The sequence below is a fragment of the Brachyhypopomus gauderio genome, chromosome 5 (assembly GCF_052324685.1).
Source record: "Brachyhypopomus gauderio isolate BG-103 chromosome 5, BGAUD_0.2, whole genome shotgun sequence".
Lineage (NCBI taxonomy): Eukaryota > Metazoa > Chordata > Actinopteri > Gymnotiformes > Hypopomidae > Brachyhypopomus > Brachyhypopomus gauderio.
In genome coordinates, this window is record NC_135215.1 from 6239771 (window position 1) to 6259770 (window position 20000).

General features: G+C 46.0%; 1 protein-coding gene across 2 annotated transcripts in view; it reads right to left on the bottom strand.

Annotated features, from left to right (window-relative positions):
- The window catches only part of cped1 (cadherin-like and PC-esterase domain containing 1), a 46077-nt gene that overhangs the window by 22400 nt on the left and 3677 nt on the right, over positions 1–20000 (bottom strand). For both annotated transcript variants that reach the window (XM_077005155.1, XM_077005154.1), the window contains exons 2-10: positions 16016–16187; positions 11963–12057; positions 11269–11350; positions 6559–6643; positions 6315–6471; positions 4475–4596; positions 4021–4093; positions 3634–3780; positions 3032–3136 (exon numbers count right to left, since the gene is read on the bottom strand). In XM_077005155.1, coding sequence (XP_076861270.1) covers positions 3032–3136; positions 3634–3780; positions 4021–4093; positions 4475–4596; positions 6315–6471; positions 6559–6643; positions 11269–11350; positions 11963–12057; positions 16016–16187 — 1038 coding nt within the window. The remainder of the gene's footprint in view (positions 1–3031; positions 3137–3633; positions 3781–4020; positions 4094–4474; positions 4597–6314; positions 6472–6558; positions 6644–11268; positions 11351–11962; positions 12058–16015; positions 16188–20000) is intronic.

A 20000-nucleotide genomic window follows, 5' to 3' on the forward strand; every position in this document is an offset into this window, starting at 1 on the left:
CCACACATCACATTAGACCACAGTGACGTACCGCACATCACATTAGACCACAGTGACGTACCTCACATCACATTAGACCACAGTGACGTACCGCACATCTCATTAGACCACAGTGACGTACCGCACATCACATTAGACCACAGTGACGTACCTCACATCACATTAGACCACAGTGACGTACCTCACATCACATTAGACCACAGTGACGTACCGCACATCACATTAGACCACAGTGACGTACCGCACATCACATTAGACCACAGTGACGTACCTCACATCACATTAAACCACAGTGACGTACCGCACATCACATTAGACCACAGTGACGTACCGCACATCACATTAGACCACAGTGACGTACCACACATCACATTAGACCACAGTGACGTACCACACATCACATTAGACCACAGTGACGTACCACACATCACATTAGACCACAGTGACGTACCGCACATCACATTAGACCACAGTGACGTACCTCACATCACATTAAACCACAGTGACGTACCGCACATCACATTAGACCACAGTGACGTACCGCACATCACATTAGACCACAGTGACGTACCGCACATCACATTAGACCACAGTGACGTACCTCACATCACATTAAACCACAGTGACGTACCGCACATCACATTAGACCACAGTGACGTACCACACATCACATTAGACCACAGTGACGTACCGCACATCACATTAGACCACAGTGACGTACCTCACATCACATTAGACCACAGTGACGTACCTCACATCACATTAAACCACAGTGACGTACCACACATCACATTAGACCACAGTGACGTACCGCACATCACATTAGACCACAGTGACGTACCTCACATCACATTAGACCACAGTGACGTACCGCACATCACATTAGACCACAGTGACGTACCGCACATCACATTAGACCACAGTGACGTACCGCACATAACATTAGACCACAGTGACGTACCGCACATCACATTAGACCACAGTGACGTACCTCACATCACATTAGACCACAGTGACGTACCACACATCACATTAGACCACAGTGACGTACCACACATCACATTAGACCACAGTGACGTACCACACATCACATTAGACCACAGTGACGTACCGCACATCACATTAGACCACAGTGACGTACCGCACATCACATTAGACCACAGTGACGTACCGCACATCACATTAGACCACAGTGACGTACCGCACATCACATTAGACCACAGTGACGTACCTCACATCACATTAAACCACAGTGACGTACCGCACATCACATTAGACCACAGTGACGTACCGCACATCACATTAGACCACAGTGACGTACCGCACATCACATTAGACCACAGTGACGTACCACACATCACATTAGACCACAGTGACGTACCACACATCACATTAGACCACAGTGACGTACCACACATCACATTAGACCACAGTGACGTACCGCACATCACATTAGACCACAGTGACGTACCTCACATCACATTAGACCACAGTGACGTACCGCACATCACATTAGACCACAGTGACGTACCGCACATCACATTAAACCACAGTGACGTACCGCACATCACATTAGACCACAGTGACGTACCGCACATCACATTAGACCACAGTGACGTACCGCACATCACATTAGACCACAGTGACGTACCGCACATCACATTAGACCACAGTGACGTACCACACATCACATTAGACCACAGTGACGTACCACACATCACATTAGACCACAGTGACGTACCACACATCACATTAGACCACAGTGACGTACCGCACATCACATTAGACCACAGTGACGTACCTCACATCACATTAAACCACAGTGACGTACCGCACATCACATTAGACCACAGTGACGTACCGCACATCACATTAGACCACAGTGACGTACCGCACATCACATTAGACCACAGTGACGTACCTCACATCACATTAAACCACAGTGACGTACCGCACATCACATTAGACCACAGTGACGTACCACACATCACATTAGACCACAGTGACGTACCGCACATCACATTAGACCACAGTGACGTACCTCACATCACATTAGACCACAGTGACGTACCTCACATCACATTAAACCACAGTGACGTACCACACATCACATTAGACCACAGTGACGTACCGCACATCACATTAGACCACAGTGACGTACCTCACATCACATTAGACCACAGTGACGTACCGCACATCACATTAGACCACAGTGACGTACCGCACATCACATTAGACCACAGTGACGTACCGCACATAACATTAGACCACAGTGACGTACCGCACATCACATTAGACCACAGTGACGTACCTCACATCACATTAGACCACAGTGACGTACCACACATCACATTAGACCACAGTGACGTACCACACATCACATTAGACCACAGTGACGTACCGCACATCACATTAGACCACAGTGACGTACCGCACATCACATTAGACCACAGTGACGTACCACACATCACATTAGACCACAGTGACGTACCTCACATCACATTAGACCACAGTGACGTACCACACATCACATTAGACCACAGTGACGTACCTCACATCACATTTGACCACAGTGACGTACCGCACATAACATTAGACCACAGTGACGTACCGCACATCACATTAGACCACAGTGACGTACCGCACATCACATTAGACCACAGTGACGTACCGCACATCACATTAGACCACAGTGACGTACCACACATCACATTAGACCACAGTGACGTACCACACATCACATTAGACCACAGTGACGTACCTCACATCACATTAGACCACAGTGACGTACCTCACATCACATTAGACCACAGTGACGTACCTCACATCACATTAGACCACAGTGACGTACCACACATCACATTAGACCACAGTGACGTACCACACATCACATTAGACCACAGTGACGTACCACACATCACATTAGACCACAGTGACGTACCTCACATCACATTAGACCACAGTGACGTACCTCACATCACATTAGACCACAGTGACGTACCACACATCACATTAAACCACAGTGACGTACCGCGTGGAAGCTGCCGGCTCCTCTCAGCTGCTCGTAGAACTGGAGCAGCAGCTGTGATTCATCTGGGCTCACGCACAAATCGTCACGTCTCTCACAGCCTCCGTACTGCACACACACGGGAAGGAGTGGGAGTCACTTCATGGGAGTCACTTCACCAGCACGGAAACTCTACAAAGGACACAGAACGTCCCACTGGACTGGAATTGGACACTAGTCATGAGGCTTAAGCACCAAGCACTTAAAACTCTAAGGACCTCGTAGGCTTTAGACAGTTAGCACTGTTGCACTAAACTGTCAATAAAACATGTTCCATTTAATTAGTTTAATTTATTTATATAGTGCTTTTAAAAATAAGCTTACACAGAGCTTTACAACATAATTTTTTGAACACAAAGAGGAAAAAAAGACCAATAAACAAAACAAATGAAAATGTTCAAATATGACATTTAGTAAAAATTGTTGTACATGTATTCATAACCCATTTAAAATCTTTTCATAAATACAATATTCTTTGAATGAAAAAATATAATGGACAAAAAAACCCTTACAGAGTTTAAGATTTTTTTTGTAAAGATTTGTTTAAGAAGATGAGGTCTCTCAACCTTGATTATAGTTTCATCCAGAGAACTGTCCTCACTGTTGCATGGTGGAAACAGTAGTTTTAACATATCTTCCAACAAATATTCTTTGGTGATTTGTCCATCAAAGTTGGGATCTTTCATACCATCAAAGCGCAAGTCAGTCTGTACCTGGGAGAAGCCGAGAAACCCGTTGATGAGACAGAAGACAATTTTGGACTGTGCTGCCATCTAGTGTACAAACTTGATTACAGCGCTTCCAAATACAGTTTATAGCGCTATAGAGATTTTTATTGGCTCAAATACTATAAGGCTTTTTCTAACAGTGTAGTACACTTGGGGCTAATTATGCATGTATGAATGCATAAGCTGGCTGTGCTAAAGGTGTGAGTGTGAGCATCAGAGTCTCACCTTCACGACCACAGGACGCACAAAGGCATCATAATGCAAAGTGAAGGTCAGGAACTGAAAACACAGACGACACCTGCAGCACAAAAACACAGCAAAAGTTTGTGTGTGTGTGGGTACATATGTGTGTGTGTGTGTGTGCGTGCGTGTGTGTGTATGCATGCATGCATGTATATGTGTGTTTGTGAGTATGTGCTTGTGTGTGTGAGTTAGAAAGAGACGGACCTCTTTGACTCGGCTGTGACCAGTAGAGCAGCTGTCAGAACCTCACTGATGACACGTGTGTGTGTGTGTGTGTGTGTGTGAGTTAGAGAGAGACGGACCTCTTTGACTCGGCTGTGACCAGTAGAGCAGCTGTCAGAACCTCACTGATGACACACGTGTGTGTGTGTGTGTGTGTGTGTGTGTGTGTGTGTGTGTGTGTGTGTGTGTGTATGTGAGATTTAGAGAGACGGACCTCTGTGACTCGGTTGTGACCAGTAGAGCTGCTGTTAGAACCTCATTGATGACTTGCTTCATGCGTTCAGAAGCCTGCAGAGAGAGTGTGGGCCCCAGCATCTGACTGAAGAACCCCAGCAGCTGGAACACACACACACACACACACACACACACACACACACACACACACACACACACACACACAGGATGTCAGCGTTGACATATTAACCCAACTAATGCATGTGTGCATTTCCACCAACCTTTTCTTCCACACTCCACTCTGAAAGGCTCAATGGAAGTGGCTATTTTTAAGGGTTTAAATCTCAGCTCAGTTAGGCAGATTTATAAACAGACAGAATGGTTCTAGGCCCAGTAGTTCCATTACTGTAAAGTAAGTGTGTACAGTTAAAATATAAAGTGAAGACATACATGTCCCGTGTCTATATTTATAGTGTACTGCACATTGCACATGCACCAACAACATATATCTTCACAAACAATATTGGATATGTTCTAATAGCTGAGGGCTAAGAGGATCTTGACCAGCAGATTCTAAAGGCAACATCATAAACCTAAGTGTGTCAAACACACTTCAGTCGGACCTCCATAATCTGTTTAACTGTAGGAATTCACAATAGAGTGACAAACGGTTGAAAGAAAAGAAATATCTGCATATCATGCAGTTCTTGACAGCTGTAAATTTTGGATTTGGATGTGAGATACTTTGTAAGACACTCGAGAAAATTATGAAAAGCAGTTTGAGGGAGAAACCACCCAGTTGCACATTACGCACTATGAAAAAACCACCGACAGCCACAAGCTATCGGTAATGGCATAATAATCTCACTAGGTGGCAGTAATGTTAAAGACTTGGTTAAAAACTGCGTTATCTTCCCGCAGATGGACTCGGGCTTATCCAACTGCTCTGTATCTCTGGCCCTCTCAGCACCCAAATAAACAAGGACACGGGCATGAAACTGCCCACACACACACACGCGCGCGTATGCATGCACACTCATGCACTCAAGACGCGTACACACATACATGCAGGTGCACGCACACGCAAAGAACAAACACACATACATGCAGGTGCACACACACGCAAAGCACAAACACTCATACATGCAGGTGCACACACACGCAAAGCACAAACACACATGCGTGCAGATGCACACAAACTCATGTGTGAAACCGAAGCATTTGTTTTAAAGACTATTGCCTCCTTCTTCAACACCACACGTGGCTTCCAACTGTTTACAGACTTGATTTTTGTGAAATCTGTTCATCTGAAATCTCTCTCTCTTGCACACAACACACACACATACACAATGACACACATGCCCACATTCCTTCCCCCTTTTGCTCTTTGCCTGTGATGAGAGCACAAATCTACTCAGTGCTCAAAGAACTAAGAAACTAAAACGAATAAGTCAATGTGAAAGCTGGAATAGAACATTTACTATGAGAGACGACCACGAAACCTACGTAGAAGAGTGAAACAAACTACTCCTTGCTCTGCTCAGACCTCTGTTGGCTTATGATTCGCTTTGCATGAATTACTAAAGCATAGAATCTGTCCTCAGGATAAAAAACGGTGTAGTTTTTTTATAGTTAGTCCACGGACGTAATTTTGGGGGGGGGGACGGGGGGAAACATGTCCCCCCCACTTTTTCAAAAGCCGGTTTTGGTCCCCCCCAGTTTTTACGGTTAAAACCAAATATTTAAATAGCGACGAATCCATGTCCCCCCCACTTTTGAAATCAAAATTACATCCATGGTGTAGTCTGTGGGTTGCTGCTTCCCGTCATGTTAGTGATGTGGAAAGATGGGGAAACATGTGTCTGAAAGGGCGACTTCACCTTGGCGGGGTAGCTGTTTTTCTCCAGGTGAGTCTTGACCAGGCCTGTATGGTGAATAAACGCGGTCAGGGGCATCACTGATGTAACCATGACATACACCTTCACCATGGCAACCAGGCCCTGATTGGCTAACTGGCCTGACTGGGTGTGTGGGCCCCTAAAATATAAGGGAATACAGACAGACATGAACACCACGTATAACAACCGACAGCATGCTGAATCTGCAGCAGGTGAAGCGTCTGACCTCTCGTCTCCGGGATGATGGGGATTCCATTCCTGCTCCGGCCTGGAGGGAGCACAGGCGGATGGAATTATGGGTAATGGCAGTCCTGAACAACAAAAACGAGAAGAAGAGAATTAGCTCAAACTCTTTGCGGTCTGTGAAGACAAAATTCCCACACCCTACCCATCTGGTTATTGCAACACAGTCGGTCGCAGCCAGCCATAAGGGACCGAACTCTGGCGAGGAGCATCCCACGTGGTTGCCTGCAGCCTCCCCGAGATCCTGCAGCTGCATCGCTCCACAAGTGCACCAGGTTTCCTTCACTGCATTAAAGGCGAACTACACCCACAGGCGGTGCACAGAGACCTTGTAGTGCGTTTAAACGCGTTCGAGAGAGCATGTATTTATGCCTGTAATTTAGCAGGGAAGTGTGAGAACGGTTGAGGTGTGTGAACGAGGTAAGGTGTTTATGAGCATGATAAACAGGAGGGGGGCTGGTGATGTGCGAGCACAAACAACACGCGTGGATGAGTGCGGGAATACGTAATGAGCTTGAGGGAGATCTCGCATATATCCAGTGTGTGCAATACGAAGGCTGCTCTGCTAATAAAAATACCTCTGATGTGTAGCCACAGGGGCAGTAAACACACACACACACACACACACACACACACACACACACACACACACACACGGGCGCGCACACACCCAGCTGTGGTTCTTCCAGAGGGCTCATCCAGCACCTGACTTTGAGAACAGTACTTGGGTCAAGAGATCTGACAAATACCTGATCCACCAAGTACCCTGTGCATGTGTGTGTGTGTGTGTGTGTGTGTTTTCCATGCCTCTACATGTAATCACCTTCCTGCTGCTCCTCAAACTACAGGGACTCAATCACCCATCCATGTTTGTGTGGGCATCTGGCCAGCAGAAAAAGCCAATATTGTTCCAGACCTGGAGACAATGGTTCCCATTCAGGACATCTTGCCTGCACGGCAGTGCACCAAAGCACAAAATCAGTGATTGTTGTCCCAAAATGGAGAAGTGGTTATCTTCATCTTGCAAAGTCTTTGTCAGTGTTTATGGCCATAACTGGCCCAGAGAAGCAAACACAAACAGGCGTTATCATCTTCAAAGAACTCGGATGAACACCAGACTGTCTCCTGCTGCTCAGCTCTGCGAGGAAAAACAGGAGTAATTTCTTGTTCTGCATTATAAAACTGAGCTAGCTGATCGTTATTTTGATTATGTGGCATTTGAAGTATATATTTAAGCTCTTAAGCAGTTACAGTGGGGAGGTCTCGGTAAATATCACCTAAGAAGCTGACCTTTCTCAGTAATTACAGAGCACAGAAACAGGGCTCTGCACTTTCATGGCTCAAATAAAAATGTTAAAAAAGTGTACACTGTGTCATCTAAGAAAATACATAATCGCATTAAGTACAGTAGCCAACGAGATTTTAAGATAATTCATCTAATTTTGAAATTAGTTTAAATAATGGACTGGACTTTCGTTAATGACGTGGATGTGCGTTGAAGTATGAAACATCTGACAGACGCACACAGGGTACAGCCGCCTGCAGTCTCCCTGTTTTGAAAGGGTGTGGGGGGATCCAAAGGTCCAAACGGCACCGAAAGGCACAAAGCCCTGTAATTAGACGCCTTGTCAGAGCCTACATAGCAATCTAACGGCGATGCTAACGAAGGAGCAACAGATGCTACTGTGGCGGTCCGCCCGGAACAAATCCTGACCGCTCTCCAAGCAGTGAAAGAAGATATCGCCTCGAGATGTGATGGGCCGCTAAATGCAACACGAGGAGTACAAGATGAACCGAAAGCCTTCACAGTACGTTAGCACAGCAGCCGAAGACAGAATTAGCACCAATCGAGATGACATCATGTCCTTGCTAAGGGAGACTACTGCTACCAAAGTGACCTTCAGGAGAGTCGTCCATTCTGCCCTTCATCTCTCCTGGGCCGATACTGATGGACAGAGCGCACAGAATTGGCAGTGTTAAATTAATGCTGTCTCTGATGCTAAATTGCGACTTTTCAGACTTCCCTTTTGTCCTCAAAAAAGCACCCAGTGACAAATACGGCAACAGAGCTTTTGGACACACTTTATATAGTCCAGGACCACCGTGTCTGCTCACGCACACCCTGTCCCCCCTGTCCCCGCAGCAGCAGACACAGACTGCTGCAGATATACAAACAGTGTTGGCAAGGTCTGATCATCTTTACTGAGCATACCTGAGCTGTGAGTAGGAGAGAAGTACCATCTGACACCAGGAAGCATGTCCATACCATATGAAGTTCTCACAAATAGGCTAACGAGCTGATGACTAGGCTCCCGGTGTGTTTATTATGGGCTGAGTGGGTGTATTTCAGTTGGGGAAATACACTCGCTCATGTTTCAGTGTACTATTTATCTTCTTGTATATGTACATATTTCTGCGCTGTATTTTCTATTACCCATGTTGATTGAGATGGTGTGTGGAGACCAGTGGAGAATGTAAAGCTACTAACCCTAACTTGTCAAGCTGAGCATATCAAGAGTAACATAGGGCCTACTGCAATTACATGCCTGGGTAGGTTTTTTTTTGTACAGAAGACCCCTCTAACCTCTGAGGATGTGGATGGCATGAGAGGGAGATGTGTTTCTCACACGTTCATGAGGGTAATCATTCTCATCCACAAATCTGTGCCTCGTCACTGGAGTCCAATTTGGCAGATGCTCCTCAATGTGAAATTCTTTCAGTCAGATGAAAACGTTAATTTATATGGGCCAAATAATGTTAACCCAGCCTTTTTCAGACAACATATCTCTATAAAATATAACGTTTTATCTACAAATAAAGCAACACGAGGTCTGATGAGATTAGGCAATCCAACTTTGAGCAAAATGAAAAAGTCAGAAAGCTATCAGCCTAGTGCACTGACCAGATGTAAGCATAGGAAGGATGACCCTTTGACCTAAAATAAATAGTTCCCATATCCCGTACAGCTCAGACTGTTCAGATTCTACTCCACAAAAGGAGGTCCGTTAGGTTCATTATAGGTTCAACTGATTAGAGCTGACGTCCAGGAACTGTCTGAAGCTATATCCAGCATGAAAAGAGGAAAAACCCCAGACCCAATGGAATCTTGATTGAAATATGTAACATTTCACACTAAAATAATACAAGCGACGAATTTCTTTCTCCTCCAGTCAACACAGTTGCAATTACATGACTAATAAAACCTGGAAAACCTTCAACTCAGTGTGGCTCTTACAAGGCCATTTCTCATACTAATAATGATCTTAAATTTATATGTAAAGTGTTAGCTAAGAGATTGGAAGCAATTTGACCCAGTGTGGTACAACCTGACCAGAATGGATAAATACAGGGATGGCTTGGCTTGGAAAATTCAGGAAGGTGTGTAACATACTCTTTGAGAAACCTAGCAGCGCTGATAATGCTATTATGTCGTCGAATGCTGAGAAGGTTGTCAACAGAGTAGTAGGGCGGTACCTCTTTGAAATTCTTGAATGGTTCCCTATGGGGGAAATTTTCTTAGATGGGCACAGCTTCTAAGTCACAAGCTGGAATTTTACTGGCTTACGTGAACAGCCTTTGAGCATATTTGAAGAACAGGGAGCATCCCGTGCTGACAGGGGCCATTCCCCACTGTGTACCCTGGCCATCGAGTCACTAGCCATGACAATCCATAAACAAAACAGCAGAACAGGTGTGAAAACAGGAGACATGGCACCAAACAGCTCTGTATGAGGATGACATCAATCTGTCACCACCTCTCGTACAACCCACTCACAGATGCTGCTATACATCTTGGGAAACAGGTGGACAGTGACCCACACCTTGAGTGGAGCAATAACATGCTAAAAATGACCATTTCCTTTGCCATCTCTCTTTTTCAGTTATTAAATAAAACCGTTTCAAACTTTATCTGGAACATCAAGCATACTCGACTTATTTTGCTAATCTTGCCATACGACATTTTCTTATATTCAGGCAGCGTAACAGTTTCTACTCTCTGTCCTAGAAGACAAATCTTTCACAAAGAACAAGATAAGCTATTTGACAAAGAATGATAAGCTTTGAAAAATACAGATTTTTTTTTTACAGTTTTCTGTATCATGGCAGCATTCACACTGATGAATGGATCGGTGAACAGAGCGGATTGTCTGTAGCAGTCATTTGATGGAGAGATTTCAGTACTCTATTGAGTTCTATGCAGATGTGGTTCAGTGGCTTACTGACTGAGTTTCACTTATCTGCTTATTTTCACTTATTTTCCTTATCTGCTGTCTTACCACAGGCACCTGAAACCTTATCAAACTGTCCAAGAACCATTTAAAAGTGGCCATTTAAAAGACCAGTTTAAATACAACATGTACATTTGCAAATTTGCATCTAATTTGTGGCACAATGGTCTAAGGTTTGACCAGGGCATCCCTGATGGAGCTAGGAACAGGTACAATTAGAAAGAAAAAACCACACACATATAACTAATGACTTCCTCAAGCCTGTAACGCCTTAAAATGAAAGGATTCTTGTATAGTTTTAAAATCAGTTTGTAAGCAGCCCCATATGTCTGCTAGTTCCTAGAAATCTTATTAAACCATGTTGTGCTTGCCACGTTTAGTTTGCTTAGCAGTCCCTGTATTGTAATGCATTTTAACTTTTTTTTCCTCACAGTGTTAATACCAATGCTGGTATGTTTACCCACCTGACAAACGGCTGTCCATCAGGAAACGACAGGTTCCGCCCATGTCGAAGAAAGCTCCAACAAATGCAGGAATAATGTTGACCTGGGAAGAGTTTTGACCCGACTGAGTTTCATTCTGAGATGTACCTATCAAACAAATAACCTTAACTGTGCCATCTTAAGTCTTTGATCATAACTGAGACTGCAGGTATTGTCTGGATGCTGACAAGGGCTAAAATTGATTGATGAAATACAAAACATGACTGTTCTTAAGGCTAGCATATCTGAGGCTGAAATAAACGCAGCGTTATTGCTATCAAAGGGTAGTGGAGATAAATAGTTTCCTGAGGACACAAGTGCACTGGCTTGGTTATGCTAGCACATTAATATACATTAACAGCCTTTCTGACATTAATGCAGCTGGGGCGTCATTTAAACAGAGAGCAGAAATCATGATGGATGGCGCTCTCTACACTGAGTTTATCCTTCAGTAAGGTCTGCCTTCTAGAAATAGTTTTGCTTCTGAATCTCTAGACCAGATCTGGTTTCACATCCGTTTTCAACAACAGGGCGGGAATAAGAGCACTTTTCCATGAACTACGTCTCACAGCTATAGAGCGGCAATCGCTCTGATGTTATTCTGCACTGCAAACCAAATTTCTGGTATATGGCAGTGGCCAAAAACAAAGAGACGTGTCCTGGTGAGCGGACCTACCTTCTGGTAAGGCTGCGGATGGGCAAAGCTGATTTTTCGGAGACAACTTTTTTCAGAGTCTTTTAGGCATATCAACAGAGACCAGTCTCGACCATCTGTGGCGGAAGAGAGCAAGAAAAAGAGAAAGGGAAGGGTGGAGAGAGGAGAGAAAAAAGAATCAGGAAAAAAGGATGGAGGCTCACGCATCCATGCTCACACACACTCAGCACACCTGACTTGCACTAGGTTTGTGTAAGCTTCAGAGTAAAAACTCGAAAATAGAAATGTTTGCCTGGGTATTCTGTCCTTAGAGGACAAACCATTAGAATCAAGACCACCTACCGTGAAATCAAAATAACCTGTTATAGCCTTTAAAATTATGATAAAAATGGCTTATATAACCCCAATGCAACAAACTCGAGAGATTTTTTTTCAGTTTTATCATTATTTGCCAATCAAACTGGATACTGATAAAAAAAAAAAAAAAACATTAAGCCACCAAATTATAGCACAGGTACCCCTGGTCCCTCCTTCAGGAGGCATCTAGAGACCCAGAACTGGCAACCCCAGCCAGGGAGTTTTTTTGCGACAGTGTTCATGACATATTTTTAAAGCATCACAGAAAGCGACTTGGGTCTTGCGCTCCCTTGTGATGTCACACGATGCTCGTCTGGAGCAGACGGACGGAGATGCAGAAACCTGCCATGTGGAGTGAGGGAGAGTGGAATGAGAGAGAGGAGGGAGTGAGAGAGGGCAGAGAGAGAGGGGGGAGTGAGAGAGAGGGCAGAGAGAGAGGGGGGAGTGAGAGAGAGGGCAGAGAGAGAGGGGGGAGTGAGAGAGAGCAGAGAGAGAGGGGGGAGTGAGAGAGAGCAGAGAGAGAGAGGGGAGTGAGAGAGAGCAGAGAGAGAGAGGGGAGTGAGAGAGAGCAGAGAGAGAGGGGGGAGTGAGAGAGAGCAGAGAGAGAGGGGGGAGTGAGAGAGAGCAGAGAGAGAGGGGGGAGTGAGAGAGAGGGGAATGAGAGAGAGGAGGGAGTGAGAGAGAGATGGGAGTGAGGGAAAGGGGAGTGAGAGGGTAAGGGGAGTGAGGGAGAGGAGAGTGAGAGAGGTAGGGGAATGAGAAAGAGAGAGGGGGGAGCGAGAGTAAAGGGTCCACATCTGGGAGTTATTGTGTGGAGCTGGAGGAAATAGGCTGGTGTGTGTGTGGTACAGCTCCAGGGCCTGAGGCCATGGGACGCCCCTCTGCTGAATGACAGGAAGTGCACAGAACGAAAAAGTCTATTGTGGGGAATCTGCTCTAAGATTTCTCTTCTATTTGTGTTCCTCAAAAAGGTCAGGAAACATCTCTTGTGAGCTTTACCCTTGAACCTTTAAGCCTTCAGCATGGCAACAAATAAAAAAACACAGTCCCACCCCATAGATGGACCCAGTAACAGAGGAACAGAACAGTTACACTCTGAGCAGAATCTCTTGGACCGGCACAGGAGCAAAAACCTAAAACAAAAAGGTCAGAAGAACAAAGGAATGGGAAGCCCGGTTAGAAACCACCATGGGTGCCTGTTTTTGAGAAGTACAAATTTGCTTCTCTGATTATCAAGGTTTTTTTGTGCCGCCTAATTCATCTGCACAGTATGCCCATTATGCATGCAAAACCAGAGCGTCTCCCAGTAAAGCCAGGTAACCCAGTGTGAGCTCTCTTGAGCTCTCTGTCTTACCCAGCCTCCTCCAAGGGTTGTGCACAATGGCATTAGGAAAACCTCACTCTGAATTTGAATAATTTTCTTCACCCCAGGATCCAGAACAATTTAAAGCACCCAGTTCTGTCAGCATAACTATGCAACCTTAACAGACAGCTAAATAGATCTGTGTGCTCCACACTGTTGTCTGGTAGTTAATTATGGAGAATGGGGAATTATAGGAGGCAAAGGTTCTTTAAATATCAACAATAGTACTTCTGAAACACAACTCACCGTCTGTGAAATTGGTCTATTCAGTATCATGAATTAGGGTCTTATTTAGTGTTCCAGATGTAAGAAAACAACACTAACCTAGCATTAGAGTCGGAGTTGGAAAACAGTTCTTATGGAACACTATCAGAAAGGCAGAGGGACATAAATCCCACAATCTTTTGAGTTAATAACACAACTCTTTAGACACAGTCTTGGACAAACTCTTTCTACAAACAGCCCAGAGATTAATGAGAATCTCTCCCCTGCCAACTCTCACACACCCATGACTTCTGAAAAAACAGCAGCCAATACTGCATCACTACACACATGCACACACATCCCCCAAATGATGTGTGCAATATTTATAGAGTGAAAATAGAGAGATGCCACTCCTATAGCAAAAATATTTCCTCTCTTGGTTTTAGTGGTCAGCTCAACAAGGCTTGCGTGCTCGTGTGTGTGTGTCTCTACTCTGCTGAACATTGCCGGTTAGGGGCGGAGCTGTCAGCCTAATGGCCACTGCCAAGCACTGATTGGGCCCACATGTGATCAGATGGCCTGTCAATCAGTCTGACATGCAGCTGGTAGTCGCTTGCGGGTTAAACTCACAATAAACATGCGTAAACACAGCACACACCTGTTCCTTAGATTTCAACCCCATACACACGAACACACATAAGCACGCAAGCTGTGACTATGCTGATTTAACAATACCATAACATTTTCATGGCTTAATACCACGAGGAATGCACATGAAAATGAATCATGTGTACTTGAAAATAGGGAGGTTTTGTCTACAGACATTTCTCTGGTGCAAAACAGCAGTAAGACCATGGACCTCCATATGGACCATGGACCTCCGAAGACATTCCACACTTGTGGCATATTAAGCAGAACACTCCTGCATGGGAGACCTGCTCTTTGAAGCTGCTCTCTGATTACAAGCACGAGTGTCCACCGAGATGTTTGGCTAAATTATTGTCATCAGTGCTGGTGAGGCAGGAGAAGGCCTATGTTGTGAGGGTGGAGCTGCAGTTCCATCACCATGCCCTCTCGGGTGGTGGTGTGGGTTTTTACGAGGCTGAGGGGGAGATGGGTGGGCGGTGAGGTGTGTGTGTGTGTGTGTGTGTGTGGGGGGGGGGGGGGGGGGGGTGTAGGGGGAGATTCAGGAAGCCAGCTGTGAGGCTCCAGCACCACTGACATTCAGCAGAGGTCAAAGTTAATGGCCATAACTATACTGCTAAGAAAACCAGGCTTGCATAACAACAGCCAATACAATACCAGCGTCTGCACTCAGACCCCTGCATACAAGTTAGGAAGTGATAATGATGATGATGATGATGATGTGAGTGTGTGTATGTGTGTGTGTCTGTGCGCATGCGTGTATGCATGTCTGCGTGTGTGTGTGTGTGTGTGTGTGTGTAGGAGTGTGTGTCTGTGTGTGTGTGTGTGTGTGTGTGTGTCTGTGTGTGTGTGTGTGTGTGTGTGTGTGTGTGTGTGTGTGTGTGTGTGTGTGTGTGTGTGTGTGTGTGTGAAGGTGTACGCATCAGACAGCAAATGAGTTGAGGTTGACTAATCCCAGTGTAGCCTCTCTTTCATCTTCCGTACTGGTACGTGGAGGCGTAATATGAAGGGTGAACAGGAAACATGACTGATCCAAAATCCTTCTTCTCTAATCCTCTACTACAGAATCTAAACACGCTTGCAGATATCCCTGCTACTAAGGTTTGTTCTGTGCCTTAAACTTGAATTAAAAGGTAATTTCTGGTATATCTATATAGATATAGATATATATAATTATATACACCCAATTATATATATACACACACATCAATGAGTATACCCACATTATACTAATAAGGTATAATAATTAAGGTATATGTTACAATATGTATATACAATATGTTTCAATTAACAATTCATACCTACACTTATTTAGACCATGTGTTTATTAAATGTACAGAAAATCCTTATGGAATTTTACAGAACAAAATTCTGTAAAACCTCTCTGTGGGTTGAGAGGTGCGTGACGGATCAGCACTGTGTGTAGCCTCCACTCCTTTACACACACACACACACACACACACACACACACACACACACACACACACACACACACACACACACACCTCTCTGGTCGTGTTTGAGGGAGGTGCTGGTCTCAGCGTAGCGGCTCTGCTCGACGTGGTAACCCTGCTCCTGCAGAACCCTCTGATAGAGCTGCACCTCAGTGTCTGAGGGAACATACTGACCTGTCAGCACGATGGCCCTCTCCACACAGCTGCTCTTAGACCTACGCACCTGAGAAGAGGGAGAGGGAGAGAGAGAGAGAGAGAGAGAGAGAGAGAGAGAGAGAGAGAGACAGAGAGAGAGAGAGAGAGAGAGAGTGAGAGAGAGACACACACAAAGAGAGAGAGAGACAGAGAGAGAGAAAGAGAGAGAGAGAGAGAGAGAGACAGACAGACACAGATAGAGAGAGAGAGAGAGAGAAAGAGAGAGAGAGAGAAAGAGAGAGAGAGAGAGAGACAGACAGACACAGATAGAGAGAGAGAGAGAGAGAAAGAGAGAGAGAGAAAGAGAGAGAGAGAGAGAGAGTAAGAGAGAGAGAGAAAAAGAGAGTAAGGGAGGGAGAGAGAGTGAGGCAGAGAGAGAGAGAAAGAGAGGGAGACAGTGTTGTGACATGCAGGATTGGACACACACATAGTTTAACGGAGGATTCGGCCATTTCTCTCTAGGGAGGCCACTCAGGTCCTTGTCCAGTCCCTTGTTATCTCAAGACTGGACTACTGCAACTCCCTACTGGCTGGTCTTCCTATGCATGCCATCAAACCCCTGCAACTGATCCAGAACGCTGCAGCTCGGTTGGTCTTCAACCTTCCCAAGTTCAGCCATGTCACTCCCTTGCTGTCCTCCCTCCACTGGCTTCCGGTAGCTGCCCGCATCAAATATAAAACCCTGGTGCTGGCCTACAAAGCAAAGAATGGTCCAGCTCCTCCTTACTTGATGGCCATGGTAAAACCCAGATGCATACCTAGAACCCTCCGCGCCTCAAGTATGTCTCGTCTTGACCCTCCATCATCCAGGACACATGGGAGACAAGCATCCAGACTTTTCTCTGTCCTGGCTCCAAGGTGGTGGAATGAACTTCCCTTGTGTGTCCGAACATCGGAGTCACTTGCTGTCTTCAGACGCCGACTGAAGACCCACCTCTTTCAAGTGCACTTTGCATAATTATGCTTTGTCTATTGTACTTTATCGTCTCTTTCCTCAGGTATTGTGCATAATTGGGTTATAGGAATTGTTTACTGTCTTTTTTCTCAGGGGATGTGTATATTCAGGTATAATTGTTAGGTATCATTTGACTTTCGTCTAGTGGTTTTTCCAGCTTAGAGTACCTTGTGTTCAGGACTATCTATTCTACCTTGGAGATTCCAAGCAACTACATAGCACTTTTGTAAGTCGCTCTGGATAAGAGCGTCTGCTAAATGCCATAAATGTAAATGTAAATGTAAATGTTAACAATGCTGATGACTTTTAAATGAGCTGTTTGAACAGAATGGACTAGACAGACGAATCCATTTGAGAACAAGGTTGCCGCTGGCTGAGTCACTGACGTAGATCATGACATCACTGATCAGGCAGCAGAGTCCTCCCTGTACCTGAGCTCATTACAGGAGAGGTCAGTGGGTGGGAGGGTAACACCTTCACTGAGGGGTCCGGAGAGGGAGAGAGGGCCATGCAGGTCAGGTTCACGCTCTGTGGCGGGTTCAGACGGGTCCGCGAGGGGAGCCCCTGGGGCCGCGGAGGCAGACGGCGCGTGAGAGACGTTCGTGCGGGGGAGGGGTCGGCGTGACCGCCGGCGCCGTGCGGCGACACATGACATGACCCGAAACGCGAGCCACACGCCGCAGCTCGGCTCGAGCCAGAACAATACAGCACAAAGCAGGACTTCAGCGCACCGCGGGACTGCCGGGAGCCCGCGGGCCGCTAGCGCTGATGGAACCCTGCGGCCGGGCATAAGAGCTCGGGCTTGAAAGAAGGTGGAGAGCAGCACAACGGACCTCCGGTCAGTTCTGAAAGGGGACGGGGAGGGTGAGGGGACCGGGAGGACAGGCCCGGGGTGGGGGAGGTGAGAGGGGAGCGGAGGGGAGGAGTGCAGGGAGAGGAGGCGGGTGGAGAGGGAGTGGGGGGGTGTGGATGGAGCAGGGGGTGGAGGAGACGTGCAGCTCTGTTGAGATTGAGCCCTCTCTCTTCTGTCCCAGCAGGAAGCAGACAGAGGCGGTTTGCTTTTCATTCACTGCTCATTTGGTGTGGTTTCCCCCTGGACTGTTGCCTCTCTCTCTCTCTCTCTCTCTCTCTCTCTCTCTCTCTCTCTCTCTCTCTCCCTCTCCTCTCTCTCTCTCTCTCTCTCTCTCATTCTCTCTCAGCTGTGGGGAACGTTCAGCACAAGCCTGTTTGGGCCAGTTCTGTAATGTAACTTCTGCGTCTTGGCCACAAACCGGCCCCACAGAAGCAAAATGCAATGCAATAATTGTACGTTTAGATTAGCATTTGCAGCCAGAGGACGGAGACTTGGGGGAGAAGCAGGGGCGTGGAGGAGGAGCAGGAGGAGGAGCAGGGGGAGGGGCAGGGGGAGGAGTCTGGAGCCAGGCAGGGGAGGGGAGAGGGCTGGCATCAGTGGAGAGGCCAGAGAGGTCTGAAGAGGGAGCATGAAAGGTGGAGGACATTAGGCAGCCAGGGAAACTGGGGCTGTAAGAGAGGAGGAGATAGAGAGAGAAGGAGAAGGAAAGAACAGGAGAAGGGGGGAGGAGAGAGGCTCGACGCTGTACTCTGGGCATGGGAGTTCTCTCCTCTCTGATGTGGCCGAACTCCCAGACGGAAATATTTATGAGCTGGAAGGAATAGGTCCCTGTAGAGTTGTGTACGTACGCACATGAGCGAGTGAGAGAGCAAAGAAAGTGAGAGACGGAGAGAGAGAGGGAGAGGGAGCAAATGAGAGAATGTGTGGAGCACAGAAAAAACGAGTGAAAAAACGAGTGCTTATCACTGGTATTTCCTCTATAGTGTCAGACTGTACTCCCCACCACACAAACTGTTAAAGGGAGTGTCCTAAATCATACTTACTCTTATTATGACATATCACGTCTTATTTTAGCACTTCTGAAAACCCAGACAGAAACCAGAACAAATGTAACCAGAAAATAACAGGGATATCTTTGCACATAGATGACACGCAGTATATATATATATTTATATTTATATGGCCACCAACCAGATTTATGGTAATGCTGGAGAGTGATGTTCTTAACCCCAGCTGAGGCCTGTACACGCCACAGCTGTGCAGTCATGTGACAAAGCTGCCTCAGTCGCGTTATGGCAGGACTGACACAGCGACACCAGGAAGACCCCCGTGCCACCGCTCAGCCTGTGACCCACTCTAAGACTGGCCAGTGTGTGTTCGAATGGCTGTGTGTGTGTGTGTGTGTGGGTGGTCGCAACATTTGCCATGACTAAATTGCACAGTGAACACAGCTATAAATAAGTCCTGCTATCTTTATAAACCCCACGTCCTGCTCCTAGCCCTAAAGGGTCATAACCTCCGGGGCACGGGTGTCTCTTACAATACTCTGCCCACTACGTTTTACCCTTTCACCTGTGTTCTTCACATCCCTCTCAAAAGTATTAGACATCTAACTGCCTGTGCCATCACATATTGCTTTAGGTTTGATTATTTTGTGCATATTTATTGGCAATTGTTTTTATATCCCCTTAATTCTTTGTTGAAGAAAAGCAGTTTTCAATGTTTGATTAAGTTTTACAATAATTAAGCAAATGTTCTTTTATTAACCATAATTTATTAACCATTAACCCCCCCCCCCACACACACACACACACACACACACACACACCGCACCCCAGAAACAAGACACAGCTACAAACATCGGACGATTTACAGTAAAAACAAAACAAAAAAAAAACCTTACCAGCAAAACTACTGTGAGAGAATCTCATGGGTGCTGTTGAGGATAGTGGAGAAAGAAAGAGACAAAGAAAAAGAGAGAAAGACAGAGAGAGAGAAAGAGAGAGAGAGAAAGAGAGAGAGAGAGGGGTAGA